At 39.4% G+C, this 20,871-nt stretch overlaps 1 protein-coding gene across 5 annotated transcripts in view; it reads right to left on the reverse strand.

Annotated features, from left to right (window-relative positions):
• Positions 1-366: 366 nt before the first annotated feature.
• SUPT3H (SPT3 homolog, SAGA and STAGA complex component) overlaps positions 367-20,871 on the reverse strand; it is a 256,077-nt gene continuing 235,572 nt past the window's right edge. For 2 of the 5 annotated variants that reach the window (XM_038132853.1, XM_038132852.1), the window contains exon 12: positions 17,718-19,079. In XM_038132853.1, the coding sequence (XP_037988781.1) occupies positions 18,993-19,079 (87 nt within the window). In that variant the 3' untranslated portion in view covers positions 17,718-18,992. Of the gene's footprint in view, positions 1,484-2,530; positions 4,274-17,716; positions 19,080-20,871 lie in introns of those variants that run through there. The other 3 variants (XM_038132856.1, XM_038132854.1, XM_038132851.1) reach the window with 3 other exon arrangements.

Raw genomic sequence — 20,871 nt, forward strand, 5'->3', positions numbered from 1 at the left:
TGCTTTCACTGCAGAGGGGAGATATTTCAGAACTGAGAGCATCATTATGGATTTGAGAAATCCAGGTTTCTGAACCATTCCAGGTTTCACAACATGTGGCCCATCACTAGGCCTTTCCCCAGAAGAAACGGAGCTAACAACACATTATTTTAAAGTTGTGCAGTGGACATAAACACATGGGAACCTGTGAGGCACTCAGACATTACAGTAATCAAAGTCATATGAGGACCAAAGAATTGACAGATCACATCTTCACCAAACCAGAAAGAGAAATTTGCAAAGCATCTGGATGAAGACAAGTCCAGAAACACAGAGACATTGATATAGGATTCTTGTTCCAATATTTTTGTCTGATAGGAATTAAGATGAATTATCAATCACAAATATTGAGGAGAGCTATAAAATGTAAAATGAAACTGTATTATTATAATTTTAGTTCTTTATTTTCTTTATTTATCTTTCTATCTCTCACTACTAATCTATCTTGTTTAAGAAAAATAATATATAAGTATAGTGGAGCTTGATTACTGAGAATGGCTATTAATGTAGTGTCTCAGAGCACTCTAGATAGTTGAAAAGCTTTTAACAGTAAAATATGAAGATTTCCTTCAAATTTGCAGCCATCTGCCTTCTAAAACTTTGTTTCAGTAGTTGCCAAGATTTCAGGGATTTATAGAAGCCAAAGTATCTGATTTTTGTCTCCCCACAAGAGATGAGAACTATTTTTTCTTATTATTTTGTAAGGGAAACGTCATTATCTCAAGCAAAAAAAAGAAAAAAAAGTTGAGCTACATTAAAGATACAGCTTTCAAAATAATTTTTAAGGCATCTGGCCTTATTTAAACCATCAAATTTACATTCAATTCCTTCAGGGATGGCTTTGCTGCTTTGTGCTGGCTCTGTGCCCTCTGAATAAACCTGGATTTAATGCATGCCACCACTGCATTTCCCTGGCTACACTGCTGCCCGGGGTAGATATATAGCAGAGGTATAAAAAGTGGAGGTATAAAAAGCCCAACTTTGGACAAGATGATTCATTCAGGCAAGAACACCCCAAACCCTGTAACTGTTTAAGTTTCAGCTAGAGTTGGACTTGTGACTAATGTCATTATCTATTTATTCTGAATTTATGATTACAAGTGTTTATGTACCATGAAACATTCTCTATGAGCTGGACGGGAAACTATAAACCATTTTATGAGATCTACACATGGTTGATGGCAGAACCTTAATGCAACACAAAGGTTCATCCACACCCAAGAAATGCCAGAACACATTTTTCAGATTTCCCCCCTCAGTGAGATGGACACTGGACAAAGAGAAGGGTGCCCTGAAAACCCAGGGCAGGGCACATTTTGGAGGGTCCTGAGTGTCTCTGGAGAAACATCTGGAGCACTGTCAGCTTCTCCCAATTTCCAGACAAAGACAGAAGTCTTTTAAAGCATTTGATTTTCTCAGAGGAAAGACTTGACAGAGGATGGACCTGGAAATGAGATGAAGCTAAGCTAGAAATTTGTGTTATGGCTCCCTCACCTCTGATGAGTTTTAAGCTGAATTATTATCAATGTTTTGTCAATGGCTGGAAGAAAAACTGAAAAAAATAGGTAGTATAACCACAGAGCAAGGCAGGCACTGAGCTGAGAGCAAAAGTCACACTACTGTATATGATATACAGTCATATTCCTACTGAAACTGAAGTTTCCCTTCTTCAGATAACTAACGTGAAATAATCAACACAACCTGATTCAGTACCTATAAATCCTGGCTAAGAATAGAAATGATCTGCAAGTTGAAATAACAGAAGTGTAAGGCTATTCATATGCAGCCATTAACTGAATCTCAAGCTGCATTTTATATATATAATAAAAATGTGTAGTACCAGCCTAAGCATACATCTCTGTTTCTACAGCATGGGAAGTGGAGTTAAGAAACACTCCAAGTGCAACTCAAGTATTACTGGTTGCATTTTTGTTTTAAACGGAGTTAAAGAAAACTCTGAGGATGAGAAAAAAAGTGATTACTTCCCAAAATAAGAATAAACTGGGTTAAACCAAGATAGGGAGACATAACATACCTTGTTTGACTCTAAATTCAGCTCCCTGACTTGTGCAGAGAAGTGAAAGGTTTTTGTATGGGTTTACTGGGCAAACCCAGATTTTATAAATAATTGCCTGTCAGGCTGTTCAAGATAGACAAACACACAGCAGACCAACAAAAACATGATCTGTCATATTTCTGAGAGAAATGTATGTTGAGTCTTCATTCTCTGTGACTTTAAGGAGACCAGTAAAAAATAAGTGCCAGTATTTTTCCTGCTTATGCATATTTTAAAATGTAAAATCTGTGAGAGAGACAGCAACAGAAGGAATTTTGATTCCAGTACCCAGTGCCTGAAATGGTTTCTTCTGTCTATATCCCTGCAGATCGAAACTAAATACAATAAATGCTGGTGTCCTTTTAAAAAAGTCTGGATGTTTACAGCAAGCATATAATTTTCCATGATTAAGGATGCCAACAAAAATAAAGAGTGATGATAAAAAGAAAAGTTTAATCATATATTTCAAAAAGCACAAATGGAACATCAGAAAACTTCCCCTTTCCCTCATTTAATACATTTTACACATTGCTTTTAGTCCTTTACACACAGAAAATTTCCAGAAAACAGAAGCGAAAGCAGATAAAAGAAAAAGGCAATTTATGAAGGCAGCAATATTGGACGTACAACATTCACTTTTACAATATTTTGGTGGCAAAAAGACATTTTTCAATTTATTAAAAAAATATACATATATTTAAAGTTTTTGCAAGCAGGTCCAGGAGAGCAGGACAACAAAATCACCTACAAACTACCACAAGAGCACAGAGCAGGAGTGAAAATGAAGACCTCACACAATAAGCACAAAGGAGGAGGATGGCTGCACTATATAAAATACTTTGCTGTTCTCCCCTTGATCCCTTGAGTGTTCTGTATTAACTTGAGGCTTAAGCTGGATTCCAAGCCTGAGCTCTGGGCAGCTGAAGAAGACCCCTGACCTGTGGGTACCACAGGGACACCAGCAGCATGTGCCAGCAGATCCTGGTGACAGGCTGAAGCAGGAGCCCTTTTCTCTGCTCAAGCATCATCGCGGTTAGCTCTATATTTGTACAGTTTTATGGGAAGAAATGAATGTGTTTGTGAGGCCAGCAAAGGCTGGAGAGGCAAAGGGATGGGAACAAGCACACAGGCAGGGACTGAGATTTAAAAAAAAAAAATCTTGAAAACAAACAACGTTAGCTAAAATATATTTAAAAAAAAAGGCAAAAAGCTGGTTTCTTCTTTAACCAAATCCAACAGTAATGCTGCCTTTGTCAACAACAGGGACAACATCTGCTTCCTGCGGCAAACGCTGAGCAAGTACACAACATTAAGCCCTTGCCTACAACCACCGAGACAGACACAGTTATTGAAACACTTTAGAATGTATTTTTCCAAATGGGGGCCCAATCCATTGCCAAGTTGCTGCAAAGGCTTCCTTTGATATTGGACAATGACGGCTCAAACCTTAGGAGATACCAATATTGAAAATTTGGGCGTGAACACTTAGCCCATCATTGGGCCTGCTAAAAACCAAGTCTCTAACTGGTGAAGTTTAGTTTACCTGAACTTTTCCTGAGTATCTTTGCATCCAGACTTGGTATGCCTGTCATCAAAATCGCCTCACTGGATTAAACTGGTTTATACTCTGTGAACACTTACATTAATTGAGAGAAACAAGTGGGAATTAGTAGAAAATAGAGGGAAATTTTTTTATAAAAATTGCAAAGAAAACTACATAACCTTTATACAACCTAATAAGCCAGTCTATCTCTGGCCTTTCCTGCCCTATCCTGCTTTACAAAAAAAACATCTTTTGGAGAACACACAGACTTCCAGACACTTAAATACAAATGACATGGCAGTCAGAAAGTCCCCTGCAAACTTCAGCATTGTCTGAGCTGCATTCTTGTCCACCTACACCCTATTCCAAACATCCTGCCATTAATTAGCTAAATGTTCCAGCTAGTAAACAAGAATAATGATTGAGGGGGCTGGAAAAAGAGACAGAGACAGCCAGCAGATAGTCACAACAAACCAGCCCACTCACTGGTACATGGAGACATTGGAGCTTGTATTTTTTTTCCTTCCATGGAGGGGAAAAGAAAATCACCTTAATATAAAACTGTCTTTCCTGTTGCTGCAGCCACATCCACATTAGCAGGCGAGAAAAGTCATCCCGTTCCTGCGGTAGGCACTCTGTCAGGGAAAGAGAAAATCTGCAGTGAATTATCACATCAGCTTAAACAAGGGAAGGAGGCAGAGAGAAAGGCAAGGCTTTTTTCCTGTTTTGTAGGCTATTCTGGCTGCAATCTAATAGAGTGCTTAATCTGAACATTTCTGGTGGGGAAGCTGTAAGCAACCACTTTGTCTATTAAAAAATCAGTGTGGTTAACAAGTGGTTAGTGACTCTATTTCAGGAGAGCAAGAGATAGGCAAAAATGTAACATCCTCCTTTGTTAATTGCCTGCAAAATAGATGAGGCCAAAAATACACCATTATGCTGAATCTATTTGTCCTTTATAAGAATGTATTCTCTATTGACCGTGTTCAAGAAACATTTCTAAACTGCCTGAATACTATATAAATTATTGAATAATTAAAGTTTTCCAAATTTAATTTATAGTCTGAGTCTTAAGTTATATAAACAGACACTGGTATAATCCCCAACACTGCAAACCAAATTAATCTTAAAGACTCTCTGGTCAGTAGGAAATAATTAGATATCCCGTATATTGTAACCTAGGATGATGTGTTTCCTTCCAAAGGTAAAGAAGCACAAGAGTTAAGTGGCACTTGAGAAAATAATTTTAAAAGATCCTGTGACATTATCTCCCTAAAATACTTTTCATGCATTTTTAACAGCTCTTTCTAAATCAATATAGGAAACTATACCTTTTAATGCCACTAAAAACCCTATAATGTAAGGAGATATTCTCAGTTTAAAAAATAGTTGTTTTTTTCTATTTACATTATCTTTAAAAAAGCAAAGGAATTTAAATAGTTTTGCTTTATTTGGTTTACCTTCAGCAGCCATCCTGTTTTAAAAATGAAAATTCAGTCATCTATTTCATTACAGTTAGTGCTTCGTCAGATTTATTTCATACCTTTTCAGTCACTACTTTAGGAAGTGCCATATATAACCACCATTTTTTAGAGGCTTTACCAATTTCCTAATTAATTTCAGCCAGATCAATTTCTCCTCTCTTAAACTAGAATTCGAGTAACATTAGGAGTAAAGGATAACCTCAAACAACTTTGGATATAAATAGCATTTATACTGAACTATAAAGAAGCCATTTCAAAACCAGCAAGGATGTATTCAGAGAGACATTTTACAGACAGTGAATATGCAGAAGGAAATATGTACAAGATGTTCATTACTGCATCCTTTACATTAACACCACACTTCAGTCTGGAGATCTAGCAGCATATGGCATTGAAGTCAAAGAGCAGAACATCAGCTCTGGGACATACAGCCAAGACATGACAGTATCACCACAAACAAAACACAAAATAAATCCAAGACTCTATACCCAAACATGAAATGCCCAAGACAGACTAGCCAATAATTTTGAAAGGATCCAATATATTCCCACAACCACAAGCACAAAGTCCAAGGCAGTTTGGATGTTCAGCTTGCCCAAACCATTATGGCTGGCATTTGGAAGCCGATGCAAAAGTAATGCTTTTAGTTGCTTGACCCCGATAATTTCACAGGGCTTTATAACCCAAGTGACAACCTTTAACACATAAACAAAACATTCAGGACTACAGTGTAGTTTGCTTGGAGACAAATGATCCTGAGTACAAAGCTGGATCTACATGAAAGATAAAAGGTTGAATTTTGCGAAAGGAATTTGGTTGTGAAGCAAAGTTGGGCTTGGCTGGGTTCACCTGGGAAATAATGAAGTTTAACATTTTCCAACATGGGCAGTGTTGTACAGTCAGTTACATCCCTGCAAAGGTCATTTCAGAAGCCAGTTCATGGCAGGCAGGATAACACCTTTGGAGAGTTGGGCACACCCACTGGTCTATATTTAGTGATATATTATAACAAGTGTGGCTATAGTTAGGATTGAAAACTATTTCCTACTTCACTCCCCCTTTCACATACTTTAAACTTTCTGAAACATTTGCCCTTGGGCTGAAATTTCCTCCGCTTTAATCTCTGCCTGAAGTTCACTTTTTTGGAAACGACCAAAAAAAATTCCTGAAGCCATTATGAAGTTCAGATATAATGAAAACAACACTTTTTTTTTCCTTTCCAAGCCAGACAAAGTGATTCTGATATATGTATGTTTCGTTATGGAATTTAGCCATAAATTGAACCATTTCACCCAGAAACTATTCATACCTTCAACCTCAGTATAAAGGTAACTGTTTTGAAAATCAGTATTTCAGAGGAGGGAGTTTGATTCATCCCATTCCATAACAAGATAACACTTCGTTCTCATTTTGATACATTACTAGATAATAAAGGTTAACCTCCAAAATGCTTTTATGCCGAGCAAAAGTATTTTACAGACATCCCATCTTTCTGAGTTATACCAGATATCTTTAAGATCTATACAGCTGAATTTGTGATACTGAAAGACAGATCTTTACATGCCAAGAATCATGAAGAGAAACAGCAAGATGTTTTCCATAAAACTCACATGTGCATGTGCCCTTGCAAGAGTTAGATGTATGTGGCAGACATTTAATGTGGTTGGAGATAATTTAGAGGGTTTGGATGACACTTCTGGGTGCTTTATGCCACTTTGGCAGCATCCACATTTAATTTTTTTAAAAATATGATTATTTGGCTCAGAATTACAGATAGAGGATGATGCAGGCTCTTGATGTGGGATTAAAATAGCTGTATCCATTTTACTGGATTTGTCTTGCCGTAAAGAGACAACATAAGCCCATGGTTCCTCCTGGAGCCCTTTTTGGAAAAGTGTCTACTGCATCCAAATTTTCTGTGTGTTCTCTCTTAGAATTTACTACCAGGCTATGCTTTGACTTTTCCTGCTGTGGTTGAAGTTCTGTAAGACTGTTGCTGTACCCAATATTGGTATTGCAGAAGTGGTCAAGAGACCAACTTTCAGACATAGGAAATCACCTAACCTGGCACAAATTAGACAGTTTGCCTTCTCAGAATAGCTTCCATGCCCTGAAAGGTTGATCTGACCTTATCTGGCTAATCTAACTCTCACAGAAACTCTTCCTGCTCCTTGATATTACACGACAAGATTTTTCTTCCTCTTCTCTGACCTCCTTGAAGGTAGAAGGACAGATTGCTGCCAACCAGAGCCAAACGCTGCACAGGTTGTGTCAATGTGAAAGCAGAAACATGACCTTCATCCTGTCCAGGCCACTCTCACCACCTGCTCCCATTCAGGGCAGAGTTGTGATGATTTTTTTTCTTGGTCCTCACTTCCCACACCTACCCTGATCTAGTGGGTCCATCCCTGCCCATGGCAGTGGGGTTAGAACCAGATCTTTAACACCTCTTCTAACCCCAACCATTCCACAATTCTACCCCATGAAGGCATTTTGTGAAGAACCTGCTCAGGCATCCTCTCTATAGGAATGCTCACTTGGAAATGTTGGTCCTTCAAGTTGTCAAAGCACTTTGGACTCTAACACCGGATCCTCTCTGGCAACACTATCATTATTTAATCAATGAAGGCAGGAATTTTTCCAGCAATCTGAAAGGAGGCACAATGAAGCAGAAAAGATGGGCAGTGTTCACTGCTATCAGTGGCCTAAAAGCAACATCTTGCTTTGCCCTTAGTTTGGTGAAAGAAGGAAAAACTAACAACTTAAAAAGTCAGCATGGAACAAGGGAACTTGGCCAAACAAATCCTCAAATTTCATGACTACTCCCTTTGTTTTTGGTCTCATTTCCCTCCTGTTGTGGTAGCCCTGTAGTGTCATTATGAAGGACCAAAAAGAACCACTCCATGAAAATGGTAGCAGAATTCCTATCTTCACAGTAGGTCCCATGAAATGGGACAGCTTACTGAAGAGCTCATAGGACAATTTAAGGGACAGATAATTGTGTTTATTAGCAATTTAGGACTAGGAAAGTTGCTTTAAACTGAAAGAGAGTAAGTTTAGATTGGATATTAGGAAGACATTGCTCCCTGTGAGGGTTGTGAGGCCCTGGCACAGCTTGCCCACCATCCAACCACTACAGAAGTAATGGTTGCTCCATCCCTGGAAGTGTCCAAGGCCAGGTTGGATGGGGCTTGGAGCAACCTGGGACAGTGGAAGGTGTCCCTGCCCATGTTAGGCGGTGGGAACTGAATGACGTTTAAGGTCCCTTCCAACCCACACCAGCCTGGGATTCTATGATTTACAGAAACAAGTCCCAGCAAAACATGAAGATGTGTGAGTACTCCTCAATGAGAGAACAGAGCAGATTAGAATCCCAAGACTTCTGAATAGGCACCTCAGCTAGAAATGGTTTCCAGTTAACAATTTACACTAGTGCGTGATTTCATAGCTGTAGCATGATGAGAAAGAATAATTTTGGCAGGAAAAAGAAACAGCTGTGATTTTTGAGTGGGCTGAGGCTTAATTTTTATTTGGGATAAAATTTGGAAAGTCTGGGGTAAAATATCTCCAGCGGGCACCCGAGACACCAAAGTTTATTGGGCCAAATCCTACATTGGTTTAAGTCTGCAGGTCTCCTTGCAATAAAGTTAAGCCCAATGTCACACTTCAGGCCTGTTGTATCACTTAGAGATGTTAAATCCTGAATTATAAGCTCTGTGTAAGAGAGTTACAGAACAGCATTTATAAAACTCAAAGTCTCCCTTTCTTGGTGTCCTCTTGTATGTGTGTGGGCAAGTGGTTTAATTACAGTGCATGAAATGGAACAGCAGACAAAGACATCCAAATCAAAGAGCAAGGCCTGGCTGAACTTCATTAGCAAACATAAATGCAAATAGGCACATTCTGTTTGTGACATGCCACAGTCCTTTCTGCCTTGGGTAATTTTACTCTATTCTCCAACATTTGCATAAATGTAAATCAAACCATATGACTTGAGCAGGTTTGTGATAGGGGAATCATATGCAAAACTTCTTTCCATCAAATAATTCTCTTCATGCAGCCTTACAATGTCACTGTGAAAACTGGGGAGGGTTGGATTGCAGACAGTGAGAGCCTTTATTTAAGAACAGTGGAGGGAGCCCTGCTCTTTAAATAAGAGACATTCTTGGATCAGACACTGGCTGGCAGGATGGAAAAAAGAATGTAGCATTAACTTTCATTCCATTCCAAATAACCTGGAACCCATAAACTACCAATATTCTCTAATTTTGAATCTGCTCTTTTCTCCCTGTCTCTTCTTTCCATTTTATTTGGGAAATGTTAACTTTGAAATTTCATTAGCTTGCCATAATACCAAACAGGTCACCTCAGACAGATTCATAACTCTTTGTACATAAAAACATTTAGATTAAAACCCCTGTGATTAAAAGGTTGCTCCTCTAATTTATCCCAGCCTGAACAGACAGGCCACATGCAAAGTGTCAGCTTATTTAGAGATTAAAATAATAATTAGTTTAAGAGGCAAAGTACAAGCAACATTGTTTGAAAAAGAAAATCCATGTGTTGTTTAGAATGAATTGCTTCTGTTTAAGTTTAAATAAATTTGTGTGGATATAAACTCTCTTTATCAAAAGTGCATCCATGTTACAAAAGAAATATAATGGATAATTCTCCCTCCAATTTACAACAATAGCACTGAAGGCTCTAATTCCACAAACCCATCTTTAATCAGTAGCCAAAGCACAGATATCGGATATAATTCAAAGAATGAGGGAGCTCTTCATATAAGTAATGTCTTGTACATGGTAAGTAATGAATAACACACCCCAAATATGTATCTATGGACACCCAGGTTTAGCATGTTACAGACCTACTTGTAAGATGCTCTGGCTGATCTGCCCTGCTGTCGCACAGACCTACTTGTAAGATGCTCTGGCTGATCTGCCCTGCTGTCGCCATGAAATCTCATGGATTTCATTTATGATGAGGCCAGACCAATGGGCTGAGAGCTACAGCATCCATTTATCCATACCATAACAGTCCCCCTGGAAACACAACCACTTTGGTGCTTACACTAGATCCCAGGAAACCATTTGTGAGGATTGAGTGGCACGGACTCTGCTTATGCCAGCAAAGCAGAGCCAGTTTATTACACCAGTTTAATCAGTATTTATACGTCACTATGTTAAAAAAAAAAAAATCCACTCCAACCCCTTTGTCCCGGTCCCCTTTAGAAACACAATATTCTGATTATTCTTCTGACACTAGTAATGTCCTTTGTTATCTCTTTCACCAGCAAAGCCCTTGTTTCATCTTCCTTTGTCAGAACAGTCAGAGTGACCAAACATTATGTCTTTACTACTGTTCTTGCCTTGAGTCTATCTGTCCCTTGACTTTCACTGTACCAGCTGTAAGAAACACCAACAGCTGCATTCCTCAGGTCTGTTCCCTGAGTCCTCAGCCTGGTGACACACCAGGGACAGCAGCAGTGTCCATGCCAAGAGTCCCTGCCCTCAGGAAGGGGCTGGAGATCACAAGAACGCTTCATGTAGGCGCCCATGAACACCCCACATTGATAAAAGCAATACTCCAATAAACCACCCATCAACAAAATGCTTCCCAGCAAAGTCAGCTCTGGGCTTTGGTTCACCTTTTATCTGCCAGTGGCATAAAAATTTTAAATAATTTTGTAACACTGGGCTGCTGTGTACAGGAATGGGACATATCCAGGATATATCATCCAAGTCTGTTAAAGAACATGGAGTGCAGATCTCAACTATCCAACTTTTTTATTGTTGTTTTCTGCTTCTGGGATAAATTACATTCTCAAGGCTGATGGAAATGTAGGATCACTAGAAAAAAGGACCAAATTAATTTCTCAGACACCCTGTGCAGTATCACCAGGGGTTGGAGAACAAAATCTGGGGCTTGTACTGCTGTCCTCCAGTGTATTTGGCCAAAACTGCAGTGCTGCAGTTAACCAGAAAATGCTGCTCTCAGGGCTGGACTGGTAGTGTAAAAATGAAAAACAAGGCAAAAGGATCATGGCTTCTGTTGCAGCAAGAACTGGGGTGTGGGAGTGGGGTACCAATGTCTGCCAAGAGAAAAAAGAACAAAATTGGTGGGGAGAGAGGGATCATTTTAAGTCTCTCAGAGGGTACTGTAAACAGTGGAGAAAGAAGGAAAAACCGGAACTATAAAACAATACTTGGCAGCCAGCTTTGCAAAACAAACATATTTTCGCAAAGTCTTTCCCATCACTGCCACCAGCTTTAATGGGTTTTATTTGTCCGAGAGCAAGAAACCCTTTTTAATTGTCAGAGGAAAGGCGACGCTGCTTTGTGCACTGATACAAATTCCTTTTCTGAGCCCTACTTCAACCACACACTGCTCTCCACTCACAGGCAGGGAGAGGAATCCCTGCCCCCAGGCTACATAACCTGTAGCAGGGTTCCATCACCCCTCTTCCCTGGAGAGCATCAGCTGCTTCTCCTGTGAAGAAAGTTGAAATCCGGCAAGTTCCTCTTGCTGTGGATCTAATGGCCCATAACTGTCTGCCCTGCTGGCAAAGCACCCAGCAGGTCTCCACAAGGCACCAGACCTCGGTGGATATGACCTGTTGGAATCCAGCATAATTAGGAGAGCTCAATCCCCTCACCCACTGCAAATGCAGTGGTTCCTGAGTGTCCCTGATCTCCTCATGAGCAGTGCAATTAGCTCAATTGTATTTTTACTGCCTCACGTCAAACTGGTCAAAACACCTGGAGCTGCTCAAGGGTCAAACTCTCCTTTCCTGATGTGCCTCAACTCGCTGCTTTAGCTGCATGGTAACAATAATGTACACAGGCAACTTTATTATGTCTGAGAATTAAGTTAAAACCGGAAGTCTTGAGACTTTAGGTATGACTGGACACTGAAACTTCTGGTTTATGACTCAGGGCACTGCACAGTCACAGCACTTCCATGTGAAAATATACCACTAACACTAAAAACTCATTCAGCCTGAGAGCAATTCAGCACCAAATAACCTGGATGGCTCCTTGTCTCCAGGGATGACATTATTTGACCTTTTAAGGTTTTCTTCTACTGCTGTAGAAACTCAGGGATTTTTTCTGTAGGAAGTGACAGAAGAGGTTAAATTCCTCCTCTGTGTCTCCACTGCTCATGACCTCAGCATAGGAGCTAAAGAGCAAATTTATTTGGAAACAATATGGTGTGGTACAGTCTCTGAGTACAAGGGCAGGAGCCAGGGCTGGGCTCTGCTCCCAGCTCTGACACTTACTTGCTGTGTGGCCTCAGACAAACCACTTAATGCCTCTGAGCTTCCATTTCCCCTGCCTTTGAAACAGAAATACTATCACTCACTAAAAACCTTTTTTTGAGGATTGCTTGATTACAGGGCTAATACACAACACTTTGAATACATTGTATACTATGCCATAGTTATTATTTTCATTGCATTTTATCTTCCATTGTAATGGCTAAAATACTAGATGTATCGAAAAGGATGCTGAATTTGGCAGCTATTGCATAGGAGGAGTGGGCATTACTCTGAAATTAAATTATTTGGGTAAACCAACAGAGTTCACTTACATTTTCCCCTTAAAACTGCTGAAATTGTAACAAAAAGCAGCATCTAATGAATTTTTACAACATACTTCTCCCCCACCTCCTGAAAGCATCTTGCAAACGCTCTCTGCAGAGGGCACAGCACCCCTGCTTTCTCAGATTCAACAGAGCATTTCAGTGGGGAAACGAGAGCCCAACCAACAGCTCAGGTCTGTAAAGGGAGGAATTTTCTTAGGCACCTAGGCCCTTTGCTGGTGGCAGCACTGGGGTGTGGCCACTTCTTGCCCTGCTCAGCCCTGACTGATGTGCTCTGTCTGCAGAGGGGCACTGGCGCACAGGAGCAGTGGGAGGCAGGAGGAATTAAGGTAATGCATCAGTGGTTGTCAGTGAAGGAGATGGGAAGAGGGGGCTGGGGGGGGGGGGGGTGGAAGAGAAAAAAAAAGAGGCAAAAGAAATATACTATTTCAATCAAAGTCTGAAATTTGTAGAAGTGGTTTTGGTCTCAATATAGAAAAAATATTTATCCAAGAAACTCCTACTCGGGTGCGAACATCCTACTTCTAGTGGGATTTTGCTTGGCAAAGTGCTGTGAAAGAGTGGAAGCTAATACAGAACATGTCTATAAACAAATATATTTATTTAGTACAGATTGACACATTCACTAGAGTATTTCAGTGATTACACATGTAAAACTATTTCCTATAGTGGTTTCCTTTTGTGATTCTGCTAATTTATTCAATCCACCCCATTTTCATGCATTGAATGTTATGAGCCATTTCAGCCACCCAGACTGAAACGTGTTTGGAGACTACATGCCTGTTTTTTCATTTCATCATCTACACATAATTATTTGGTGATATTAGGAATTTGAGCTCAAATGGAAGCCAACCAACATTTTAATAGCTTAAAAATCACACAAAATGAAGTCTGCCCTGAGGTTAATGAATAAGAGCCAAATCTTGAGGCTCTTGCTCAGTTTTTACTCACTCCTTATTCAGGCAAAAGTTGAATCAATTGTAGTTAGACTGATTAAAACCAGAAGAATATATATATTTGGACCTTTCTCTCAGGTAAAACTGAATAAATTACCAAGGATTATGCTGTAGAATGGCATCCAATCGATCTTTCACATGTATTTCTGCAACACGCTGGAGAAAAAAATCCAAGTGCTGAGGCAGTTTAACCAGTTAAACCAATATTTTAGCAGCAGAATAAATTATTACACACTACCAGGTTTTATGACATTTATATTAGAAATAGCCCTGAATCAAAATAGGTTTCCTGGTCCCTCCTGAACTTCTGAAATTCAGGATCAAATCCAAACTTAAAAAATGATTCACTAAGTATGAAAGCCAAATGCCCCTATCCTTCAAAACAAAGCTCCATCCTTAATTAGAACATTATTCCAGGCATGTATTTATACAGGTATTTGATTTTTGATGATGGCAAGCATTTATCATTTAGGAAATTAAAGCTTATTCTTTAATTACATGCAGGATGTCCCACTCCTTATGCAAAGAATGCAATATGCCTGTAAAAAATACAAAGCAGAGCAGTTAATTGCTTTGGACAGTTAACACTTCATTAGTAATTGGTGATAATCACAGAAGGATGCTTCTCCCTTAAGCCACAACCCATTTAAGTATTGGGCCAGTCTCAGCAAAGTAATGACATATTTATCCCATTCAAGCCAGACTTAAGCATGAGGATTTGGAAAAGAAAGGAGTATGAATGACTGATTTCTTCAACATATGCAAAGCAAATAGAAGAAGAAAAAATGAGAGTCATTCACAAGAATGAAGTAGTCAATATGTAGATGTGGCACTTGGGGTTTTAGTGCTGGGCTTGGCAGTGCTGGGTTAATGGATTCAATTGGATTCAATGATCTTAGAGAGCTTTTCCAACCTAAAGGATTCTATGATTTGTGAGAAACACCAGATCCCGACTGGGTCTGGGTGATAGTGGCCCTGCTCACTATGTCCTGCAATTTGACCTCAGGGCTGAAATATGCTGAGCACATGAGGAGCTGGACTTGGGGATGGCTTTGTTTGTAAAGGAGTGACTTGGGACACGGGAAGAGGGCAGTGCCCTCCTGGCCACCACTCACACTGCATGGCCTGGGTCCTGCTTTCCCCAGCACTTCCTACCTGCAGGAGAAACAAACTCCTTCCTGTGTTTAGCAGGGTCTGAAGAGCACAAACCATACCAGTGGCACATTGGGAGTGTGGGAACGCTGCCCAAAGCCTTGCAGGCCCCTGGGCTGGGCAGCCTGCACAGAGGAGAGCCCTCATTGCACTTTCAGAGAGTTGTGGGCAAGTTATGAGCTGCAAGAATGGGCCAAGGAACTTGGGATCCCAAGGAAAGGAAAGCTTTCCATTACATTATACTTTTAAAATGACATTACATTCACAATCATATGTTGGAAAAGCTGGTTCACAAGTGGACATAGATTTCAAATCTGTCTAATGCACACCTCAAGTTATCTTTAATCTTATTAAATGTCTTTCTGTCCATCTGCTTCTTACCTGCCTAATGTCTTGGGCAAATGGATCATCCCAGGGACACTGGATGGCTGCTGAGAATAACAGGATTTCAAAATGTCCTTCCTAGAAGTGACTAAAAATTCCTTTTGGTAGTTTCTAACTGATTGGTTGTGGGTGTTGGGTAGGTAAATAATATTTACTTTGTGAAGCAAATGAAATAACTCGGCAGACTCAGAACCTTCATGCTATAGCCCCCCCTCCACAGACCTAATTTTACATGTCACTTCTTATGGCACATGTTACTTAAATGAAACTTATTTTGAAGTGCAAGGACAGAACAATGCCATCAACAATATCTCAGTGGTCTGACCCATCACATCAAACGCTCTTTTCTTCTTTACCACATCTCATCTTTTTTCCTTGTATCCAGTTTAAGATACACACATTTATATGCACATCAATAAAAGTGATACTCATCTGAAAACAAACTGGCCAGGCCAAGATATTCTTCTGGCTGATTGCCATTGTTCAGTCACTAAATATGGGTTTAGGAATAGGGAGATGGATTACTTGCTTGTAACCCCACCACGGGCATTTCATGATATCACAGCCCATATTTTTTTAATAACATCGAGGAATATTTAAATCCTGTATGGAAGTTTTTTCATATGTACTTCTTTGATGTTAGAACATTTTGATTTGTTTGCATGCTGACACCAGAACATCTCGATTACTGCATGTTCGTTTATCAGAGAGTGCGAGGTCGATCCCATTTGGATGTGCAATTATTCCATCAAAGAGATACCATGGGCTACAGCAATACCTCCACTTCAGTGGCTGGAAGTGAAAGAACACTAAATAATTACCGTAAATGAAGAGTTAGATAGGTCTCATTAAATGTTATTGTTAACTAAAACAATAAAGGAGTTTATATTTTTTAAAAAAGCACAAAGGTGGTAGGGAAATAACTGAGCCCCAAACCTAGAACACATTGCAGTTCCTGGATTTAAAGCTAATGGGACCCAGTGGATTCAGGATTTGGCAAAGAGAGAACTGTTGTCTCCATCACATTATTTATTGTAATGGTGTAACTCCTTTTTCCTTTGTTTCTCCTTTTTCCCCCCAGCAGAATGGCTGTTGGTAAGATGGGAATGTGAAATCCAGGTTTTTGTCTCTTCAGTAGCTCTGAATTTTCTGGCTTTTGCGGACTGAAATCAGACCCTGAAGTCACTCATGTGCATTTTGTTTTGGGTAATTGACATGAATTTTTAGGTTGCATCACTAACATCCATCAGCACTGCTCTCAGAGGACTAGAGTTAAGGGGCCACAATAAAAAGGCATGATATTGTTTCTTTTGTTTTATTTTTGGAGCACTTTGACTACTCTATACTTTTCCAGTGGATGTTACATTTTTTTTCTGTGAGACAGTTTAAAACATTACTGACTGTCTCATTTAAAAGAATAGTTTGGCTTTACAGTGAATGCCCTGCTTCAGAGGCTGGGACAGTCAAGGCTGGTAAAAATTCAAGTCGATACCTTTTGTCTATGTAACACTTTGAAGAAACTATGAAATGACAACACATTTCTTTAGAGAGAGGCCTGCTGCCCATTACAGATGTTTCCCATGAGGCAAGGGGAAGGTTGGTCCCTTCCCCCCTCCACTCATCAGTGTTCTCACATTGTAGCAGGAATCTACAAAGACAACACGGCTGTAAATGACACCGCACAGAAGCCTCCAGCACCACGTACTGCCAAGGAAGGAGCTGATTTTCATTGTCAGGGCATGAATACACTCCATTGCAGCCCATTGATGGGGAGCATTTGACTCCTCGGCTTCCTGTTTCATCAGTGCATGGCACAAAAACCCTGAAGTGGACAAGAGAAACCAGACTAGGTTTGAGATGCTAAAATGATGAAATGGAGATGATAGATTGAATCAGTAGAGATTACTGAGGATTATCATCCTGTACCAGCTGGTGGGCTCAACACCTTCTGTCTCAAATCCTAATGGGTGGGAAGAAAAATTCTTTCTAACATAAGATCATTATTTTTAGGGAAGAAGAATCTGAGGCACTTCAGTGGGGCTAAGATCTATTTTTTGGACACTGGGACATGGTCGCACACACAGATTCATAGGTAGTTCTTGAGAACAGACAGCCATTGGAGAATTGGCCTGTTGCCCAATATTTTGCGAAGGAATCCAACACCCTAGCTGTACTTAAGATGTTCATAAATCCCAATACTTTATCGGATACTGAAGCTATTCTAACACTCAAGTCTTGAATGCAGGTGTGACTTCCTAAGAGTTTAATGTGTAATTGAGAGATTTTGTCTTCTCATCCACCCATTTCCCAAACCATAAAGTTATCTTATTTTAAAAGTAAACTTCAAAGTAAACAAGAACCTGAACACACACAAAGTTTGTGATGAAAAAAAAAAAATCCTTTTTGCCTGTTTCCCTATGCCTTTGGTTTTGGAGAAGGTATGGGACCATCTGGGCAAGTCTGCATTTAATTTATAATGGATCATTGTTTTTTCATGCCAACCAATCTTAGTAACATACATACATACTAGTTGGTATATTTTGCCATTGGTTATTATATATTATTGTACAATAATAACATAATATCTAGCATTTCTACAAAATAAACTTTAATGCTGAGATATTTAAACCCACTACTGATCTTAGCTGGCTATTTCACCAGTATCTATGTGGCTAAAACCTTACACAGACTAAGAAATAAACTTTAAATAATATCTAGTTAAACGTTTCTTCATTGCTTTTTCACTATTACTTCCTTCTCAGCTTTCTAAAAGGTGCACCACTATTAAATAATTTCTTAGATTTCTTAGAAACTACAAGATATTCCCCAATAAACTGAATAATTTTCATTTTTTCTCTCATCATATTTTCCTGTTCACCTTTTGCTGTTCCTCACAACAGCATTTTTCCTAGTTCTTTATTACCAACTCTGCTTAATTTTAATTAAATCTATCCTTCTATTTATCTGTCTTTGCCCTCCAGTTCAGCTTATCCACCTTTTGGTTTCCAGCCCATTCTCCTGTCTTTCCATAACTCATTATTTCCCATCCCTTTTGACCAGCCTATCTCTGTCTCTGCTGGTTTTCTTTCCAACCTGATTTCTGCAGATCCTTGTCTCTTACCAACATCATCTCCTTTGTACAGAAACGAAGGGCTTCTGTGTCTTAAAATAATTCCATCCAAAATTTACTTCATCCTCTCCCAACCACATTAGGGGTTTACAAATACATCTGCAGTTGTTGCAGAAACTGTAGAAAAACAGATCTACTTCTTGTTGTAGGACCATGAAGAATTTTGGCATTACCAAAGAGAGCATTGCCCACACAAGAGAGAAATTCAGTGCTTGGGAATAGGAGCAGGAGAATCCTAAACACAATTTGGACCAGCCAGCAGTTGTCACTCAGGGCACAACAGAGCCCTCAAAAGCATGGGGGAGCTTTCATACTTCCCACAAGCTAAAGTCCAATCTTGGATATTAAATATGAATTAAGCATATATTTTTCTCTCTCTCTCTTTTTTATTTTTTTCTCTGTAATTATTCAGTTTGCTTAAGGGGAAAAAAGTAAGAAGAAGAAAAAAAAACAAAACAGGGCCACTTGCCACCTTGGTGCCAGACACCTGCTGGTGTCCAGTCCATTGAAGAAATTTCTAAAAACTACTTCACCTTTGTGGGAACATTCTCCTGCTGAAAGGCTGGGCTTTCTATCCCAGAAATGGTGACACGAGGCTTGCTGAGACTGAATGAACTCGCAAGCCATCTTTACCACCACACTTTTATTTATTCTTGATAAATTGGTGTAACTTACTGTCACTTAATTGCTCCATATTTCCTTCATCTGTCTTCAGCTGGGCATGATTCACCTGGAAAGCATAACTGAGTCTCACTCTCAAGAGCCCTTAGTAAATGAAGAGATATTGCAGCAGAGGGGTTTTGGGGGGATATTTATTCCTCCAGGGATGCTGTTGATGGGGTGAATCATTGATCCTGACACACTGTGAACTATTGATCTCTTTTGAGGGAGGCAATTCTTTCATCCTCAAGAAAACTACCCTTTTTTTTTTTGCTGTGTTCCATGTGGTACTTCCAACAGGTGTTAGAGAGGAAAACAAGGGGACAACAAAATATAACAAATAAACAAATTAATAGATAAAAGGATAGACGATTTAAACATCTTTGTCCTGATCTAGAAGAAAAGGCAGCTGCAGATTAAGCTTTGGCTTTTGAAATGTTTGGCCAGGAAGCCAAACGGGGGGACATTTTTGACTTGTGGGCAAATTTTATCAGGCACTAGGCAGAGTCAACCAACCAATTACTCACAGGCCACTTGCCCAGTCTGAAAAGGGAACAACTTTCAGTCTTTGACAGATTGGACTTGAACAGGCACCAGAAGTGAAAGCATCTATTGTTCATTATCCTTCCCAGCCCTGAGACTTCCAATTTCTCATTTACCATGTAGCCTGTTCAGAAAAGGTTTGTCAAGCAACAGCCTCTCTAAACAAATTACATTGCAATTCCTTATTCTGTGCCACATAACTTGACTTGCTGTTCCAGAAAGAGCCACATAATAAGTTTCTAACAAGGACACTGGATATTAAAGCGCTCTCAATTTTCTAGGTCAAAGAGGTGAAAGGCAAAGTCAAAATAATTGAAACAAAATATTCTATAAATCATGGGTGTTTACTTACAAAAAAAAATAAAAAAAATGAAGAGACCTGCTGCTACCCTAACCGAAACTCAGCTAGCTATTTTGAATTACCATGTTCTTTATGAAAGCAAAATTTAAGGCGCCAGAGTTGGCTTTTGGAAACACCCAAACAGTTCAAAACCAAATAGAGCTTAGCAGCAACTGGATTCTTCTTTCTTTTCCCACTTCTTCCTCCAAAATGTGTAAGACAGACGTGGCAAAGAAATACACACTGGTAATGCATGCTGTTCCTTTTTTATCCACTTAAATGTGAAAAGTAGGTACCTTTTAAAACATATATATTTGCTGAGGTAACCCAGAGATTTAAACTGAGAAGTGCAAAAGTTCTTAATGCATTTCATGAAGAGGAAATTTTTTAGAATTGCCGTCTGTATTTCCTACGTTCGAGAAACATTAAGATCTGAGCTTTCTGAAAATAACTTTCCATCACCTCAGTATATTTGGAGACATTCTTTTTCACTGTGTTGCATCTTCATATTAGTACACAAATACTAATTTTGTTGCAGTTTTCTTCTTTAGGAGACACACCTTATTTATCAACTTCTTAAATGTGTTTGAATCTGTATTTACTGTGAAGACTAACACAGTTTATCCATTTTTTCAAGGAACATGCTTTTCCAAGAATACAGTTAGAAATATCTTCCATTTCTTAGTTTTCTAAGTTTTTATCTGTGATAAAATGATGATTTTTTTTCAGGGCTTGAGTAAAACTCATTTAGAATGCACATGCACTTAGGTAATAAAATCATAGAATCAACTAATGGTTTGGGTTGGAAAGGACCTTAAAGATGATCTCATTCCAGCCCCTTGCCATGGGCAGGGACACCTTCCACTAGACCAGGCTGCTTGTTGATTTAACAATAAAAAGAAAAAAATGGAAGGGCAGATTGAGGAGCTAAAAGGAGGGTAAAGGAGCTGCAATTTGCCTTCTGATTTGGGGCATGGAC

Source organism: Motacilla alba, chromosome 3 (genome assembly GCF_015832195.1).
Source record: "Motacilla alba alba isolate MOTALB_02 chromosome 3, Motacilla_alba_V1.0_pri, whole genome shotgun sequence".
NCBI lineage: Eukaryota > Metazoa > Chordata > Aves > Passeriformes > Motacillidae > Motacilla > Motacilla alba.